Source organism: Nothobranchius furzeri, chromosome 7 (assembly GCF_043380555.1).
Source record: "Nothobranchius furzeri strain GRZ-AD chromosome 7, NfurGRZ-RIMD1, whole genome shotgun sequence".
NCBI lineage: Eukaryota > Metazoa > Chordata > Actinopteri > Cyprinodontiformes > Nothobranchiidae > Nothobranchius > Nothobranchius furzeri.
In genome coordinates this window covers 78,417,720-78,436,600 of record NC_091747.1, presented here as the reverse complement: position 1 = coordinate 78,436,600, position 18,881 = coordinate 78,417,720, and the positions used below count along the sequence as shown (strand labels likewise).

At 43.1% G+C, this 18,881-nt stretch overlaps 1 protein-coding gene across 5 annotated transcripts; it reads left to right on the top strand.

Moving 5' to 3' along the window:
• The first annotated feature begins 58 nt into the window (after positions 1-58).
• On the top strand, positions 59-17,241 carry ppp2r2ca (protein phosphatase 2, regulatory subunit B, gamma a). 5 transcript variants are annotated; one of them, XM_015954184.3, is made up of 10 exons: positions 59-343; positions 863-1,073; positions 3,584-3,681; positions 3,766-3,949; positions 4,216-4,328; positions 4,543-4,720; positions 6,653-6,817; positions 6,905-7,074; positions 13,931-14,022; positions 14,130-17,241. In XM_015954184.3, the coding sequence occupies exons 2-10, from the start codon at positions 1,010-1,012 to the stop codon at positions 14,425-14,427; spliced, it is 1,362 nt and encodes a 453-aa protein (XP_015809670.1). In that variant the 5' UTR covers positions 59-343; positions 863-1,009; the 3' UTR covers positions 14,428-17,241. The 5 variants fall into 5 exon arrangements, with proteins under 5 accessions (XP_015809670.1, XP_015809672.1, XP_015809668.1 ...); XM_015954186.3 differs by having other exon boundaries at positions 776-1,073; positions 6,662-6,817; XM_015954182.3 differs by having other exon boundaries at positions 776-1,073.
• The last annotated feature ends 1,640 nt before the right edge of the window (positions 17,242-18,881 follow it).

The following is an 18,881-nucleotide window of genomic DNA, read 5'->3' as shown; positions in this document are numbered from 1 at the left end:
CCACCTGCAGTGGGTGGAGCCACCAGTGACAGCTGTGCTGTGATAGGCTTCTCCTAGAGGAGGCTGCCATGACACACGGTGGATGCTGCACAGAACAACATCCTCAGCATCAGCAATCCAGCGCTCCTGCATCCTCCTCCTCACTGTCCCTCTCTCTCTCTTTTCCTCCTCCTTTTTGCCTCTCCTCCTCGTACCACCACCCTTGCTGTCTCTTTTCTCCTGCTCGTTCTCCCTTCCCTTCGGCGGACACACACTCACACACGTCGAGGCCCTGCTTGAGCACACTGCAGCAGAGGGACGTGTACGAACACCAGCAGCAGGATCAGCAGCAGCGGGTGGACTGGTAGGTGAGCTGTGGCCTGAACCCCCCCCCTCCCCTTCTTCCTGCAGCACAAGCAAGACAGCGCGTTCTCCTCTGATCTCTGTCAAGGACTATCTATCTGAGAAGTGTGTGTGTTTGTGTGTGAGGGAGACAGAGGGCTGGGAGGACTACCACACCCTGGGATCATTTACAACCTCCGGCACAGCAGAATGAATGTTTGATGTTTTTATATAATCTTTGCTCCATCCTTCTCTTCTCGCTGAATGCATGCAGTTCCCCTCGGATGGATCTGTTTTCTGTGTCTGCTTGTGATGTTTGGTTTCCTGTTTTAATTCCACAGTACATGAATTCATTCAAGCACATGTTAGCAAGAGCACTGAACATGCAACCATTTAGGAAGTTAACTAACTACATCTTTCATGTTTTCCTTTCCAAAACCCTCTTCAACATCAGGCCATCCACCCCTCTCCTCCACCTTCTCGATTCAATCCTGTTTATCTCTTTCCTCCCTCTTCCTTACACAACTTCTACTCCTCCCAGCTGGTCGCTTTTCCCAGGATGCCTTGCCTCAGGCCACTACGGTAGGCCCCAGCAGCATGGGCGGAGCCTGGGTGGGACGAGATATCAAAGATTGGACCCTTCCTCTTAGGACGGGTGTGGTGGCGGGTCACCTACCTTCAGCTTCAGATGGGCGAGGACGCTGAAAACCCCAAAATCAACCACACCTTCCTGCGAGACTACGTCACTGAAGGTGAGTTGGGTTCACCTCTAGGGTCGGATTAGAGTGACTGAAAAAGGAAACTTGGTTTTATTTTTTATTCTGACAAACTCTGATCTTATTTTGCATCTTTAAATTCTCAGGCTGAAGATAGAAATGTGGTTAGGAGCTTTAGAAATAAGATAATGTTTTTAGTGATTCTAAATTTTATTGATATTTTATCACAGGTTCACTGTTTTTTATGGATCTTATTTATGCTTTCTTTTGAATTGTATTTACTAAGACACCGTCCGGCCCCCCAAAAAGTCAACATCAAAAGAAAAGGTTCACACACTAATATTTCATTGGACCACCTTTAGCTTTGATTACAGCACACATTCGCTGTGGCATTGTTTCAAAAAACTTCTGCAACGTCACCAGATTTATTTCCTTCCAGTGCTGCATTCATGTTTCACCAAGATCTTGCATTGATGATGGTTGAGTCTGACCGCTGCACAAAGCCTTCTCCAGCACATCCTAAAGATTCTCATTGGGGTTAAGGTCTGGACTCTGTGGTGGCCGATCCATGTGTGAAAATGACGTCTCATGCTCCCTGAACGACTCTTTCACTATCTGAGCCTGATGACTCCTGGCATTGTCCTCTTGGAACATGCACGTGTCATCAGGGAAGATGGAATAACCTGGTCATTCAGTATATTCAGGTAGTCAGCTGACGTCATTCTTGGAGCACATCCTGCTGCTGAACCTAGACCTGACCAACTGCAGCAACCCCAGATCATAATACTGCCCCCACAGGCTTGTACAGTAGGCATGATGGGTACATCACTTCATCTGCCTCTCTTCTTACCCTGATGCACCATCATTCTGGAACAGGGTCCATCTGGACTCATCAGACCACATGACCTTCTTCCATTACTCCATAGTCCAATCTTTATGCTCACTAGCAAATTGAATCCTTTTCCCCAGGTTTACCTCACTGATTAGTGGTTTTCTTACAGCTATACAGCTGTTTATTCCCAGTCCCCTGAGTTCCCTTTGCATTGTGTGTGGAACAGGGGCAGACTGAAAAACATCCGAGGCTTTAGTCCTAGTAGCCAGCCCTAACCCCACCCCTTGTGTGGAAATGCTCTTAGTTTCACTGTTAAGCATAGCCCTGACTTCTACTGTTGATTTAACCAAACGGGAAAGCACCGCAGATCACGTTCATTCTAGATTTTTCCCCCCAGCTACATTTCTTCCTCGAAGACGATGGGTCTCCACTATTCTTTCAGTCTTTAAAAATGCGTTGGACAGTTCTTTAACCCAGTTTGGGTCATTTCTACAATCTCCTTAGATGCTTTCTCTGCTCGATGCATGCCAACAACCCTGACCCTTCTCAAACAGACTAACATCTTTTCCATGACCACCACATGTGCCTTTCCACATGGTTGTTTAAGAAATGAGAAGCAACTCATTTCACCAGCTGGGGTTAAATAACTTGTCATTAGCTGAAAGATAATCGCCCATGCAATTTTCCAATAGGGGGCTCTTACCTCAGGCAGCAGTAGCTCACAAGGCTCTCTCTAACCTTAACCCTACCCTAACCCTAGACGTGTCCACCATCACCTCTCTGAGTTGCCCAGTAATTGGAGGGTTGCAGGTTGGATCCCAGCTCCCACCAGAGAATGCTGCTGTTGTGTTATTGGGCAAGGCATTCAACACGCCTTGCCTGCTGGTGATGGTCAGAGGGACTGATGGCGCCAGTGTTTGGCAGGCCTCGCCTCTGTCAGCGTGCCCCAGCGCAGCTGTGGCTACACAGCTCATCATCACCAGGGTGTGAATGTGTGAATGACTGATTGTGTTGTGAAGCACCCTGGGGGCTTGTAGGACCCTAAGAAGGCGCTGCTTAGTTAAATCCAGATGTGTATGTTCTGTTTGGTTACAAATCTCCGGATTGAAGGTGTAGTTCTTCATTCTCAAGGACATAAAAACGTTGTTCGATAGAGCTTTGTTAATATGAGCTAGTTTTCTATCGACTTCCTGAGGATCTTTGCGGTGCTTTTTTCTCCTGGTCCACATGTGAGATGTTTTGGTCCTGAAGCTGCATGCTGTGAAACTAATCTAGATCCAGGGCTGCATTTTTAAATTTGAGAGGGCAAAACCACAGAACTCCTACTTAGTTTAATGTTTTAAATCCCTGTTTCTGTATTATGTTTTATTTGTGGGCCCTTAGATCAGCCGACCAGGTGCTTTGGGCCGGTTGTATGTTTGTTTTCTGTTTTTTAATGTTGTTTATTTCATATAATTTATCCATTTTATTATTGTAGATCACTTTGGTTTAACTTGTTTCTTTTCATTTTCATTATGGCTTCTTCAGCTCAGCACAATTTATTTAATTTCTCTGACCAAACTATGAATGTTTTGAAAGAGGATTCCTCGGGTTCAACGCAAAACATCTCGAGGACAAAAAAGGATGTATACTTGCACCATTTACCCTGTAGCTATAAAATATGTCTTGATGTTTTTATTCCAATCATCATCTCATTTTCTTATGTTCCTCCCAGCCGATGTCATCTCTACGGTGGAGTTTAACCAGACGGGGGACCTGTTGGCCACAGGGGATAAAGGTGGCCGAGTGGTCATCTTCCAAAGAGAGACTGAGGTCAGGTTACTAAGTGTCCAGCTCAGTTCTTGTATCTGAACACAGAGTGTTTAGTAAAAGTCGTGTTTTCGTCTCTTTCTTTAGTCTAAAGATGAGCTGGAGGAGGCAGGGGAGACGGGGGACTCAGGGGAGTACAATGTCTACAGCACGTTTCAGAGCCACGAGCCAGACTTCGACTACCTGAAGAGTCTGGAGATTGAGGAGAAAATCAACAAGATAAGATGGTTGCCACAGCAAAATGCTGCACATTTCCTGCTCTCTACCAATGGTGAGGAACATCCCAGCCTCTGTCAGAAGGTTCAGTCCACTTCCAGAAGGAATTGTTTTCAAAGAGATGTTAAGAAAAGGCATGGAATCGTAAAAGTTTTAGTAACGCATGTTCCAATGCAGCAAAAGTCCAATAATATAAAATTACATCTAATCAAGGCTCAGTATGGATGAATCAGTGGTGAATTGTCAACATCAAGCAAAAATAAAGAGTTCTAATATTTATTTGAACTGAGACCACATTAATTGATGAACTTCTTCCCACAGATAAGACCATCAAACTGTGGAAGGTGAGTGAGAGAGACAAGAGACCAGAGGGATACAACCTGAAAGATGAGGAGGGACATCCCAAGGACGTGTCCACCATCACCTCGCTGAGGGTAACACACACCTGCACACACAGAAACACACTTGTTTTCTTCAGTCAGCATTCAATGAACCATCAAGTTGTTTGTTCTTCATGATACATTTTTTGGGATCGTTCACTCTCACGCCCTCTGCCTCTGAGATTTCGTGAATGTCTGTCACACTTTTTCTAACTGCTGACAAAACATATTTTCAGTAATATTTTTCCGTTTAATATTTTAATCCAAGGTGCCAGTACTGAGACCAACTGATCTGATGGTGGAAGTCCGTCCCAGGCGGGTGTTTTCCAACGGTCATACCTACCATGTCAATTCCATCTCTGTGAACAGCGATGGGGAGACCTACCTGTCAGCTGATGACCTCCGTATCAACATGTGGCACTTGGACATCACAGATCGTAGCTTCAGTATCCTTTACAACCACAATGGTCGTTTAAATACTGATCGTGGTGTCAAAAACGACAGTTGTGTCGGTCCATTTCAGTCTCTCGTTGAGGTGAAAACTTCTCATTGGTTGTAAAATATGAAAATAACCAAACAGTAGAGTTTGTTTGGTTGGATTTGTGATAATCGGTTTCTGAAACAGAAAAATATTAAGCCTTGTGAAATAAACAGTCAGAAAGCTATGTCAGGAAGCCACAACTTGGACAAGAATCAATGAGGAGAACAATGAGTGAGAAGAGGACACTCTGACAATGAAAACCCAGAATGTTTATGGGCAGGGAGTTGAGAGTAAATAACTCAAGGAGGAAATGGAACTACAAGAAATACCTAATTAACAAAGTTCTAATTCATAACCTCTACAGAGACACTACACATATGATGCATGCCGTTCTGTGATAGCCTAGCAAGCCATCCTATATGTGAGAATATATAGGATGGCCACAGTCCATTGATGGTTCTGTCATGGGGCGGGATCTACGGTTGTCTTTCAAACTGTCTCCGCATGCTATTGGATAATAAACAATGTGACATACTCATCGCTATGGATACCAGTCAATGAGGCAGTCCACCCTGCTTTGTCAAATACACCCTTTTCCTAAATAAACTTTAGTACCTCTATCAGCTCTTGAGTCACAGAAAAGACCAAATAAAAATAGTCCAAAGTTGATGCCAAAGCTGTTTCAAAAGAGTTTTCCCCGTCTTGGTATCATTAACATCCTGCCCACCAACAGAGTGCTGTGGTTGGCCCACCAAGCCAATAGAGCGCTGTGATTGGAACGCTACGGAGCAGTGGCCATCTTTGTTTCACACAGTCGCAGCAACATCCCACCCACTTGTGATTGGCCCACCAAACCAATAAAATGCTGTGATTGGACTGCTCCGGAGGGCTCTCAATGGGCATTCTGCCAGTGCATTGTGGAAGAACTACATAAAACACAAAATAATACTTTGTGTTTCTAAATAAACATGCTGTGATTGGCCAGCCACAATTCTGGCTGGAGCTGCGACGTTCCAGTGGATTGTGTCTAGACTGTCATTTTTATTTGGGCAAATGTGGGTCTAGGTTCTAGGCTAACTGTGTGATGTAATCAGGTTTGTTGTCTTCAGCTCAGGCTGGGACACATCACACCAGCTGCCTTTGGTGTTTTCCAATCCAAATGGAAGCTGACCTAGAAAGTCAGAGGCATCAATGTAAAATTAGTCTGAATAATTCACTCAGCCACTGAAGCACATAGGACTGAAACACAAATAGAACAAGGAAAAGAGTGTGCATCTAAATAACGGATCTGTAATGGGCATTATTGTTGTTTCATTGGATGAAGTCGCTGTAAAAAAACATACAAAGCAGGGATGTGTATTGTTGAAATTCTGGCGATACGATACATATCACGATATATTGCAATACATCCAGTCAGACGTTACAAGCAATTTTTTTACTGAATTTATTGAAAGAATGCTCAATGAACAGTCCAAACTGATACGTACCATGTTTAACATGAGGTATCTGACCCATGATGGAGGGATTTACATTTCAATGGTGGAAACAAAACCCGTTGCACACTGCTGCCAACTAGCGGGTGGCAATTGAATTGCACAAAACGAAAAGAAAATACATTAATGTTTGCATGTAAATTCTTTCAAAGATTAGATACATGGCTTTTGAATATTGATGTAATAAACGCAGGAAAAAATATCACGATATATTGCCATATCGATATTTCCAATACACGGTTTTTGAATATCGATATAATATTGCTGGAAAAAATATCACGATATATTGCCATATCGATATTTTCTTACATCCCTAATACAAAGAGATTAAAAATAAACAAATACATTTCAAATGTGAATGTAATCTTCTGTCTTTACATTCCTTGATTGGACCTCCTTTACAGATATTGTAGACATCAAACCCGCCAACATGGAGGACCTGACGGAGGTGATTACAGCAGCAGAGTTCCACCCCCAGCACTGCCACCTGTTTGTGTACAGCAGCAGCAAGGGGACCCTGCGCCTCTGTGACATGAGAGCCTCGGCTCTATGTGACAGACACGCCAAACGTGAGTGGGTTGCTGCACCCGAGCTTTAACGAACAGATCAGTCTCAACAAGTTGCTTGGTGTTTCTGACTGCTCTGTGTTTAACTAGTTTTTGAGGAGCCTGAAGATCCAGGGAACCGATCCTTCTTCTCAGAGATTATTTCCTCTGTGTCAGATGTCAAGTTCAGCCACAGCGGGCGCTACCTGCTGACTAGAGATTACCTGACCGCCAAGGTGTGGGATCTGCATATGGACAAAGGTCCTGTGGAAACATACCAAGTAAGGCTTCTTTAGTTTCAGATGACATCTGAAGTCAAACATGAAACTCTAATGTTAGTGAAAAGTCAGATGTGGAAAACAAATCTAGCTCACAACAAAGAAAATTAGTCCTTACCCGTGTCTTTCTGCATTAGAGAGTAGATTAAAGTAGATTTAGAAATGTCAGACTGGCTGAACATGTCAGACAGGTAAGACAAAAATGTTTTGGGGTGTTTAAACAACTATTACTCAAACTTCCTTCCTGTTTTTCAAGTTTATAAACTACTTAGGATTGTTACTTAAATCCAGCCAAAATATCACAATCATTTTTGCCAAGATGTCAAAATGAAAACGGACCCAAACAAGCGAGCTGACACAGGATGCAGGTTCAAAATTAACCGTTTTATTGAAAAATGGCAGGCAGGACGACATGTCGGGAAGACGAGACGAGAATCTGACAAAACAAGCACAGAGGATTCAAATAAACGAGGATAATCAGGGAATCGGTGGGAAGGGTAAGTGCTGCAGGGGCAGATCCTGACAAATTTAGGAACCAGACTATAGATCATATTTAAACTCATCACAGGAAATCACTTGAGAGGGAAAGATATTTTTATGTATAAGACCTAAAACAGCAGCTTATTGCATTGTAATAGTCAAAGGACCCTATAGCAAAGTCAGTTTCAATAAATCAATCAATCAATCAATCAATCAACCAATCAATCAATCAATCAATCAATCAATCAATCAATCAAAGCTTTATTTATAAAGCGCCTTCCGCAACCCTGTCAGGAAGCCCAAGGCGCTGAACATGGTACAGTAGAAGGTAAATATATTGAATAAATCAAAAAAAAAAGCAATTCAAATTACAAAATACAAATTACAAAAAAGGTGAAACATTTTATACAGTTTATATAAATATTTAGTGACAAGGCTAGAGAGAAACCTGGAGTTTTGTTTGTGAAAAAGCTTTGAGCTATTGGGATGTTTTTATTAAGTTAAGAGCATTCCGGTAGGAGCACTTACTCTAAATTCTTCACAACACCGTTTTTTTGCCTTGAGCGAACGGGAAATGTGTGCCCCCTGCTGGAAGAAACTAGAACAACACTCTGGTTTCCAACATAATCTTCTTTTTCTGAAGTAATTAGGTGTTTCTTTACCTTCGGCTGACATGTTTCGACTGGAACTTCCGCCTACATCAGAGCCGCCAATTGGTCGTGGCATCACTTCCGTTTATGTGCGGGCAGCAAACAGTGGCGTGTCCAGATCTATTAAAATGGGGTGGCCCAGGTGAGGCACAACTTTGTGCATGGGTGGCACCAATGGTTGTGCTTTTTTTTTGTTTTACCCCCAAGCCTTTTGTGGACAATGAAAAGCCTATTTAAAGGTAAATTAGTGTGGTGGCACCTGGGGTGGCCATCCAGATTCCAAGGGTGGCATGTGCTACCCCAGGCCACTCCCTGCACATGCCCCTGCATCTATGCCAGGTATTCTGTTGAGTGAAAAGTTTGCGAACCACAGTTCTAATACACATGAATCTTCTTGCTTCCATCTTAATTCTGCTGTATTGTATGTTTTCTGTTGCGGCGAAGAGATGTCTGCATCTATCAATAACCCGTAGCATACGTGCTTTTCTCTGCAAAAATTTAATGAATTCTGAAGAACTACGTAAGTGATATTAACATTTCTCTCCAAGGATCTTTTTCTTTGGACTTTGGCTTCTTTTTCACCAACTTTCAGTTCAGTCTTTGTACCAGCATTGTGCCATATTCAAAGGAAAGTGAGCAAGTTACAGAGCCATGTCCAGGACTTTTAAAATGGGGTGGCCCATGTGGGGCACTTGTTCATGCATGGGTGGCACCAATGGTTATGCTTATTTATTTATTCACACAAATCGTTTATTTAGTTTTTTTTTTTACTTTGTAGTGAGTTTTTAAGTTTCACATTGCACAATCACCATTTTTTCCTCTTCATCTTCTAGTTTTGTTGTGGTTAGCAAGTCACTTCTTGTTGCATTACTGCCACCAACTGGAGTTGAGTGGGACTCTAAATACTATTTACGTAAATATGAAAAAATAATAAATAATATTAATACTACAGAAATGTTCTGTAGGCCTGGGCTAGTAAACAATGTTAAAGGTGCATGCTACTACACTATTTTGGAGTTAACAACCCAAGCCTTTATTCGACGATGTAAAGTCAATTTAAAATGGAACTTGGTAGGGTGGCACCTGGAGTGGCCAATCAGATTCTAAGGGTGGCATGTGCTACCCCAGGCCACTCCCTGGACACGCCCCTGGCAGCAAAGAATGATGTTGCTCTCTGCTGCCCCCATCATGTGTGATACAATGTGTAAACACCATCGTTTCTGTAAATAAACATCTAATTACTTAACTGTGTCAAATAAGAAGATAATTATGAATCAACACACAAAACAAATATACTGAATTGTTTCCAACATTTAGGACAGAAGGAAATATGGGGAGTTGCTTCCCTCTAGTGTCTGAAAGCTGGTGCTACACTTTTGTACCTTTGAGCAATTTTTATGGAAAATATTTAGCCTCCTTGAAGTAGCTGTCAATATATTTCTTTATTTGATGGCTTCATCTAGTGTCTGACAAGTGTATCACAACATTATCTACTTTTATTTCCGTCCGAAAGCAACACCTCTCGTTCATGAACGCGCTCCTCTAGCCAACAAAACAGAGCTAAAACACATAGCTTTACAAATATTATGCTCATGTTTTGTTATTATTGTTATGAATATTTATATTTTAAATACTTAATTTTCCATGAGAAAGGTCACCAACTCTGCATCAACCGAGGTACATCCTTTAATGCTTGAGCATGCTCTGTTGTTAACGTCTGTACGTAAGCGGTAGTCAAAAGCTATTGGTTAGTTCTGACTGGCACTCCGTTCATTGCATTGAGCTTTACGGGGCAGGGGGTGGGCTTAGCAAAAATGATGTATTTCTTACATTATTTCAATGTACTTGATAAGACATTCACTTTTATGTTCGGCTTTCTTCTTCCGGCTCTTGGAGAGTACAAATGCTATTTTCTCCTCTCCCTCCCTCTCTTATCCTAAAGCTCTTTGTCCTGTCTTTGTGTGCACGGTGCTTTCTGCATTATTTCTGAAAACTGGAAATTATTAAAATGGATCTGGTCAGCTGGTCTCTCAACGCGATTGACAAAAGTTTTTCAATGTTGAGAACGGGAAAAGGGGCTCCCAGATGCCCCTCTGGGACAGAGCCAGCTGGGTATATCATGGACTCCTGGAAACAGTGGAACATGATTTGCCTCTCTCAACTGTCTGTAGAGGATTCTGAAGACGTCTGGATATTCGTTGTATTGGTGTCGGGATTCATGCTGTTTGGCCTGAGTGGTTACCCGGCTTACCGGAAAATTAACAAGCTTTCGAGGAATATTGGCTTAATCCTGGAGCTCAGGGATGGAATGTATCATGCTGTGAACTCACAAACTCATATCATTGTCGAGATGAGTCGTAAGTTTGGAACTTTGGGTGAGATTCAGGCTCTAACCCAAAAGGTGGATTCCATCAAGGACAGAGTTGTGGACGGATCAGCATGGATTGGGATAGATTAATTACACCATTATTGGATCTAGAGGGGTTGATGACAAACAGAACTGTAAGGCAGAGAGGAAATTATCTGTGTCTGTCCCAAAAACAATCCTTTGTCACGTTGAGGTGTGGGTGGCGGCGGACCATGTGTGGTGGAGCTGACCAGGAGGCAGAAATGCAGGCTCAGACAAAGTAAAATGGATTTAATGGCAGATGATACAGCGGGAACAACAACATACGACATTTGCCAAACTCACCAGAATAGGTGTCTGAAGGGAGAGAGTTGAGTACCTGGAAGTCTATTGCTGGGGACGGAACCGGATGTGCGGACGGAGGAGAAACTGGAGGCTGCTGAACAGAAGGTTCCGGAGGAGTTAGCTTAGCGGTGAGGTTGCATAACATGTTGTCCATGTGGAGTAACCGTTGGTGGGAGTCAGATAATTGTTCCAGCAAGCTAGTGGGGCGACGGTGGCACAGGAGTTAAGTGCTCGCCCCGTAACTGCAAGGTTGCAGGTTCGAGCTCCGCTCAGTCTGTCGCTGTCGTTGTGTCCTTGGGCAAGACACTTAACCCACGTTGCCTGCTGGTGGTGGTCGGAGGGACCGGTGGCGCCAGTGCTCGGCATTCTTGCCTCTGTCAGTGCGCCCCAGGGCAGCTGTGGCTCATTGTAGCTCATCCCCAACAGTGTGTGAATGTGTGTGTGAATGGGTGAATGACTGATTGTGTTGTAAAGCGCCTTGGGGGGTTCTAGGACTCTAGAAGGTGCTATATCAAATACAGGCCATTTACCATTTACCATTTATGGATGGCGTGTTCATGACGGGAGAGTGTTTCAGAAACGGCAGGCGGGATGTTAACGGGCGGATTGGATTCTGCGATGGAGTCAATATTTTGGCCGGATGATTCTGTCATGGTGGCTGGCAGTTTCTTGACCCACGACATGCAGAATCACTACACAGAGAACCAGTAAGTAAGTAAAAAGGTTTTTATTATTAAATGAGGAGCAAAGGGAGAGACGGGAACCGGCCAAGTGCAGGGCTGGCAGCAGGATTCCAGGAGGGGATTCTGAGGAGAGAGACAGAGTGAATATAAGGTGGAAGCAATGGATACTTATCTGGAGGCTGGGCTTACTGTTTCTTGGTAGTGGTGAAATGTACAGGGAGGGTTAGGTCAGGTCTGGGTAGGCTGAGGAGATCCAGAAGGTGAGGGAATTGATTAATCCAGAGGCGTAGAAGCAGGAATGGATGATGGGAGGTAGGAGCAGATCGTGACATCCTTATTTGAATCTGGTGCCCTTGGAGCCTGTGAGGCTGAAGTGAAAACTCCCACCTCAGAAGAAATGTGGAATGCGGCTGTCGCTATGGCAACCCTTCTCCCTATCCCAGCCTGGGCGGGCCTGTGACCGGTGAAGGCCGTGGAACCGTATCTAGGAGTCACTGTGCTCTCTAACCCATTATCTCCCTCCCCTGTCCAAACGGAGGTGAAACGTGCTGCTCTGCGGCTGCATGCACTGAAGTGAGGAGATACCCAACCCTACCTCCCCACCTAGTGGACACTTATGTTGTATAATGTCTGAAGTCTGTGTGCATATCTGTCAGAGGTGTTTTTTTGCATAGCAAAGCTGCCCTCTCTGGTGAAGTAACTCTGAAGTGCCTTTTGTCCCCTCCCCCCCACTCTATCCTCATATAAACCCTCTTGGTCTATTACGGTAGCGCGACTCGGGTTGCGAATGACCACAGTCAGCAATTCTTGTCATGTGTGTATGTATGTATGTCTGATCTCAGAATTGGGTGTACTGAAACTCTAATTTCCCTCTGGGATTAAGTATTATTGAATTGAATTTTTGAAATGGGAAAATTAAAACATCAATTTTTTTTTGTTTTTGTCCTCTTGGGAAATATAGAAGTAGGGAAGAGAAGGAGGAGTAGAAGAAGAAGAAGTAACTGGAATTATCAAGTTCCTTAGTAGAAACATTCCTCTAATTCTTCCAAACCTTGTTTCGTTGCCGTGAAAAAATGGGGAATTTTTGCCCTCTGCTGGCAAAAAGTAGAACAACACTCTGGTTTCCAACAGCATTTAGAAAAGAAGAGAACATGGGGAGTTGCTGACCTCTAGTGTCTGAAAGCTGCTACTATCCTTTGGCATTTTTTAAAGGAGTGGCAGTGAGTTTTGTTTATTCTCTGCATTTTTTTCTTACTGCTACTATTTGAATATGAGGTAGTTTTAATATTTGTATTATTTCATTTTTTATTTTCAATTTTAAAGTGAAATTGTTGTTAATTGTAGGCTACATAATTGGTGTGTTTTTATTATATGGTATACAGCACTTTGGGCAAGAATAATCTAAGAAGGTGGAATCCAGGAGGCAGCCAGGTAGTTTTAAAATATCGAGCAGGAGCAGGAGCAGGAGCAGGAGCAGGAGCAGGAGCAGGAGCAGGAGCAGGAGCAGGAGCAGGAGCAGGAGCAGGAGCAGGAGCGCACCCACACACAAGGAAATGACAGTGAGAGGAGGACTGAGCTGGGTATAAATAGACTGAGGGTGAGTGGAGACAGGGAACAGGTGTGATGATTACTGATTACAATGATGAGTAGGTGTGACTAGTTAACCGGGCACTGAGGGAAAAACACCAAGGTGAGAGAGAACTAGACAGAACAATAAGATGTGGGAACATAAGACACAAAAACTAAAAACTGAAATAATACACTAATCGGGGAAAAGCTAAATTAGGATGGCTGAGGCCAAAAGTAAAACATAACTCCAGCTGAACTAGAAAGCTGGGGAAATGAGCTAAACTGGGGCAGAGGAGTGGCTAAAGTATCTGTGGCCGGGGATGAATGTGAGGCCTGAATGAAGGAGGGGACCGGAGACTAGGGAGATGGGGTATGGAAGGGTCAGGGAGGACAAGGACACCCAGGGGAGAAACATGGAATGAACTGGGAGACGAGCGACACAGGACATGACAATGTTTTGGTTTCGATATTCCAGAATATTTTATCGAACAGTTGGCGTTTGATCACATTTTTGCAAGTTAGCAAATAAATGCTAGGTCCAGGATGTGGTAAAGAAGGAAATATGTTGTAACTTCACGGGACTTAACGATGACACAAGAATGAAGTAAAGAATAAGGAAAAAGAAGCAGTTTGATTCAGCCTGGATAGGTTCGTTTCTCCACTGATTGTTTTGCACACAAAAGGAAAGTGTCAGAAGGAAGAGCCGAAGGAACAGCCAGGACTTGAGCAGCTTGATGATCTAAACTGAATCAGAAACTGATGCTGACCATGTGCTCCGTCCTCAGGTCCATGAATATCTGAGGAGCAAGCTGTGTGCCCTCTATGAGAACGACTGCATCTTTGACAAGTTTGAGTGTGTCTGGAACAGCTCTGACAGGTGAGTAGAGGTAGAAACAACATCACAATGCTTCACAGATTTTCTTTGCCGATCTGAAAAAAGCACTTAAAGGATCTCCTTTAATTTTCCCCTCTCTCTGGATCCAGCGTGATCATGACAGGGGCGTACAACAGCTTCTTCCGGATGTTCGACAGGGAAACGGGCCGAGGTGTGACCCTGGAGGCGTGGCGGGAAAGCAGTAAACCCAGGGCTGTGCTACGGACTCGGCGGGTGTACACCGGTGGCAAGCGTCGCCGTGGTGATGTGGGTGTTGACAGCCTGGACTTCACTAAGAAGATCCTGCACATGGCCTGGCACCCGTCTGAGAACATAATCGCAATTGCAGCCACCAACAACCTGTACATCTTCCAGGATCGGGTCAACGCTGACACACAGACGCAGTGACAGGAACATAAATGATGGTCGCTGCTGCCGCTCAAACTGTTACCTAAATATATTTGAATGTTAAAGGAAGGCATGTGAGGCTGGGAGCCTTTTAAAAGGGTGAGTCAGGCTGTGTCTCAACAGCACAGACTGGATCGGACCATTTTTCTGGTTTATTCTTTCACCGCTGAATGTGCACAATAGTTTTTTTTTTTTAACACAGACGGACTGATGTCTCTGATGGCTTGTATTTGTTGCACTCCCACTTTTTGAAGATGTAATTTTCCAGTCAGGAAGCAGAGTGAACAAGGTGCAGGGACACCTCTCTCCCTCTGCAGAGACATAGTGCTGTTAAATACAGCGTCGCACCGCTCACGTCTCGTTTCAACACAAAAAGTTCAAAGTGTCGGCTGCTACAAAACAAGTGAATGGATGAAAAGGCGTCTACCTGCAACAAATCTTAAGGTGGAACGGTGAAATTGTGGATCTGTTCACAAAGTCCTTTTGTTTTCTGTCCCTCAAGCTTCTGAATCTCTCCTCCTGAGCAATGCTCCAGGAGAACACACACACACACACACACACACACACACACACACACACACACACACACACACACACACTACACATTTAACCAACTCAGCTCAGAAAACGTAGCACCTACAAACAGCACGGCTGTTCCCTATTTACAGTCGGTACCATAAATGCTCTTTTTACTGTTGTACATAGTCTAGCTTCCTTTTTAAACAAGTAACTGACAGGATTTGTTGCATCAGATTTCTTTAACAGAAGTTAAAGAAATTACGTCTGTGAAGGTTCTCAGTCATCCAGGTCATTGTGGTCTAAGGAGCTTAGAAAGAAAAGCATCTGGACTTCTTTGAGTTGCTTGAAGACGTTTCACCTCTCATCCGAGAGGCTTCTTCAGTTCTAAGGTCAAATGGTGGAGAGTCCCAGATTTAAACCCAGTGGTAGTTTCCCCCCGAAGAGGGAACAAAAGTACAGGACCCACACCCACCTGCACACCTTGGCTCATGTGTTTATGTAGAAGATCATCAGGGGGCCTTTTGTTCCCTCTTCGGGGGGGAACTCCCACTGGGGTTTAAATCTGGGACTCTCCACCATTTGACCTTAAAACTGAAGAAGCCTCTCGGATGAGAGGTGAAACGTCTTCAAGCAACTCAAAGAAGTCCAGACACTTTTCTTTCAAAGCTCCTTAGACTTAAACAAATTACATTCATTCAGAGATTTTCTGTAGCAATACATGTGAAGTTATTGAAGGAAGAGGTGTGTGTGTGTGTGGGGGGGGGGGGACACTTGTTGTGTCTGGTTGTCTTTATGAGCAGTGTGTTTTAGGTGAACTCATATATATATATATATATATATATATATATATATATATATATATATATATATATATATATATATATATATATATGCTTCAATTGAGTCTGATGGTGTTCAAATGCAGACAAACCTGAAATGGGTCTCGCTCATTTTCTATCCCATCAGCACATTTGGATGAGGGATCTCAGAATCACAGGCGGAAAGAGAAAACGAGCACGTTGTTTTCAAACGAGAAGCCCTGCTTCAGTTCATCAGAGATGTAATGTTCGTGTCTGTGGTGTGTTTAAGGGTTGGAGGTGATCGTCAAGTGCAATAGCTTATTATGTTTATCTTTTCATGTCCAAACAATAATATAATGTGACTTTATCGTACCGTATACCTCGCAGTGCTACATGCTAAACACACATCGTACAATAGGGCGATGCTTGAGTTGGACTAAACTCTGTTAAGACTCTTACAGGCTGGATCACTTTGTCCTTAAGTGACCTTGGTCCTGATGGGATTATTCTAAGTGGATCTGGATGCTAACCAGAAATAATAGAGCAACAAAACAGTTAAAGAAGTTGGGCATCTTTTTGTGCTGTTCAAAATTTTACACGTGAAGGGTCAGTTACTTTTCTTACACGACGATAAGCATTTAAATTCATATTTCAGCCATTTTAAAGTGTGTTTCTATTATTATTTAACTGTTGAGCTAATGAGCTGTCCAAAAGGAATTGCTTCTGTCTCAAAGTCGCTCCAGTCTTGAAAATCAGTTTACGCAGCAGACATTTTCATTTGATTTTACAATGAATGGCATTTTTAGCAGGAAGTTCCTGTCATATTTAACCCAGCAAATGATAAAGGTTAATAACTGTGCTGTGACACTAACGGCAACGTAAAGTTATTTCATAACAACTTTTTATGAATCTTTATGACATTTTGGAAACTAGATTTTTTTAAGACAGATGACAAACTCTCGGTCTTGGTTGGAATTGGACTAGCCGTTAGCTTGTCAGTTCTGAAGGACATTAACATTGTTTCTTCTAACTGAGGCTGATCAGGAAGCTGTCCACAGCTGTTAATCTTTACACAGAAACACACTCCAAAAGAGCTGAAATGCGTCTTTAATCCCAGGAAGAGATTACATTCCCACCCACTTCTCTGCTTGCTCCTCTTCTTTCTCCTTGTTTTGGAAATGCAGACACCAACTTGTGCAAACATGGTTTCACATAATTCTACATAAATGTCATGAGTGTCGGGCCTTCTGCAGCCTCATGCAGGACCCAACCCTCCAGTGTGTTTTAGTCAGCTGTAAATGCATCACCACCTGACTCCGTCGGCCGTGGGAGGACTTGTGTTCAGGATCACAACAGCAGCATGTTGCCACTACTCAAAGCTACTTGCGTGTTTATCTATCACGATAAAAAAATAAAAATCTAAATGTTCAAGGAAAAGAAATCTTAAGTGAGGTGAATGAAAGGAATGTACATTAATAAAATAACATGAAAAACACGACTGAAATGTTTTGCTTTAAAAATATCGTAAGTTTAAAAGTCATCCATTCAACAGCTTTTCAATTTGTTCTTGTAAACGTTTTTATTCTGAAGTATCCAGTTTGTACAAGAAAGGTCAAAGGTCAGCTGTGGTGTTCCAACACTAGCTGTGGTTCAAATGTCTTTAAAAAGATTCAGTCCCATAAACACATCAACATGTAACACACACTTTAATTGTATTTACACGTCAGCTTCTTTCACCGACGCTTCCTCATTAAAAACAAATGATCCAAAAGAAAAACACTATTGTCTTACTGCCTAGTGCAGGGGTCGGCAACCTGTTCCCATCAAAGAGCCATTATTACCCATTTCCCACAGTAAAGAAAACACTGGGAGCCACAGCAGCCGCGGCGTTGTGGGCGGGGCCTACCCTCAGACAGCAGAGAGCTCTTTAACCAATCACAACAGGTGACAGCAGCCAGTACCGGTCGCTCGTGTACGTCAAAGTTATCTTTCATGAGAAGATAATCAATAAAACGATTTATATAGCATGGATCCAGAAGTTGTAGCCCGTCTCTGCCTACAATATTTTGATATTTTTCACCCTGTTGGTGGTTTTACTGAGCAGGTGCCACTTTTGTCATACGTTTCTTTTTAAAACATGTTTAGACTGTTCAGAATACAAATCCAGGCTCTGTCACGTTTGATTGTTGTAATTAAACATTGCAGGTGGGGAAGGTCAGAAAAGGATCCGATCATTTTGTTTTTCCCTCATTTATAGTGACGGAGATAACGGGGCAGTATTAATCAAGTTAAATTAAATGTCTTTGCAACAATTTTCACAAGAAAACAGAACAGTTAAAAGCAGGGCTGGTGTTGTGTTGACCGGATAGTTCCCGTATTTGACCGTTTATTTTGACGGAGAAAGAATAGAAAGAATTACCCCGACGCATGCAGACAAACTGACATTTTATTCTACGCACATCGCAGATGTAGCTAAATCACCCAAGAAAATATTTCCTTCTGAACATCTGAGCTGGACAATGCTCAGCGCAGCTCGCTGTCAGCGCGCACGTAAGGTGAGCTGAAGATGTGGAGAGGGGCTTGGAGCACGTCGCAGAACCAGAGCGCATGCAGGAAGATTCCTCCGACTGAAGAGAGACTTGTCACTTAGAAAATGTTCCCTGATTATGAAACTTTGGCTGAATAGTGCTTGTTCATGTCTCCAATGTGGCGACACATCCAGGAGCCGTCTGAGGAGAATCCCAGAATCTCACATCCTTGTCAGCTCAGAACACGCATATGATTACGCACAAGCGTGACCCGTCAACCCGGTCTCACAGTAAGACCGGGTTGGACCTGTTCAGGTTTACGCAGACAATCTTTACATTTAGAATTAGCATAGAGATGTAAAATTAATGCAGTAAAATATAAAGCATTTTATTTAAATATCCATTCATTATTTTACAAGCACAGAGAGCCGCATCAGATGGATGGAAGAGCCGCATGCGGCTCCAGAGCCGCGGATTGCCGACCCCTGGCCTAGATGCTTTTTTACAAACTCAATATCAGCATGGATTCATTTTTATATGTAGTTATAATTTCTAATATAATACACTGGACTAAATGATAGATTCAAACTGATCAGGAAAGTATTAA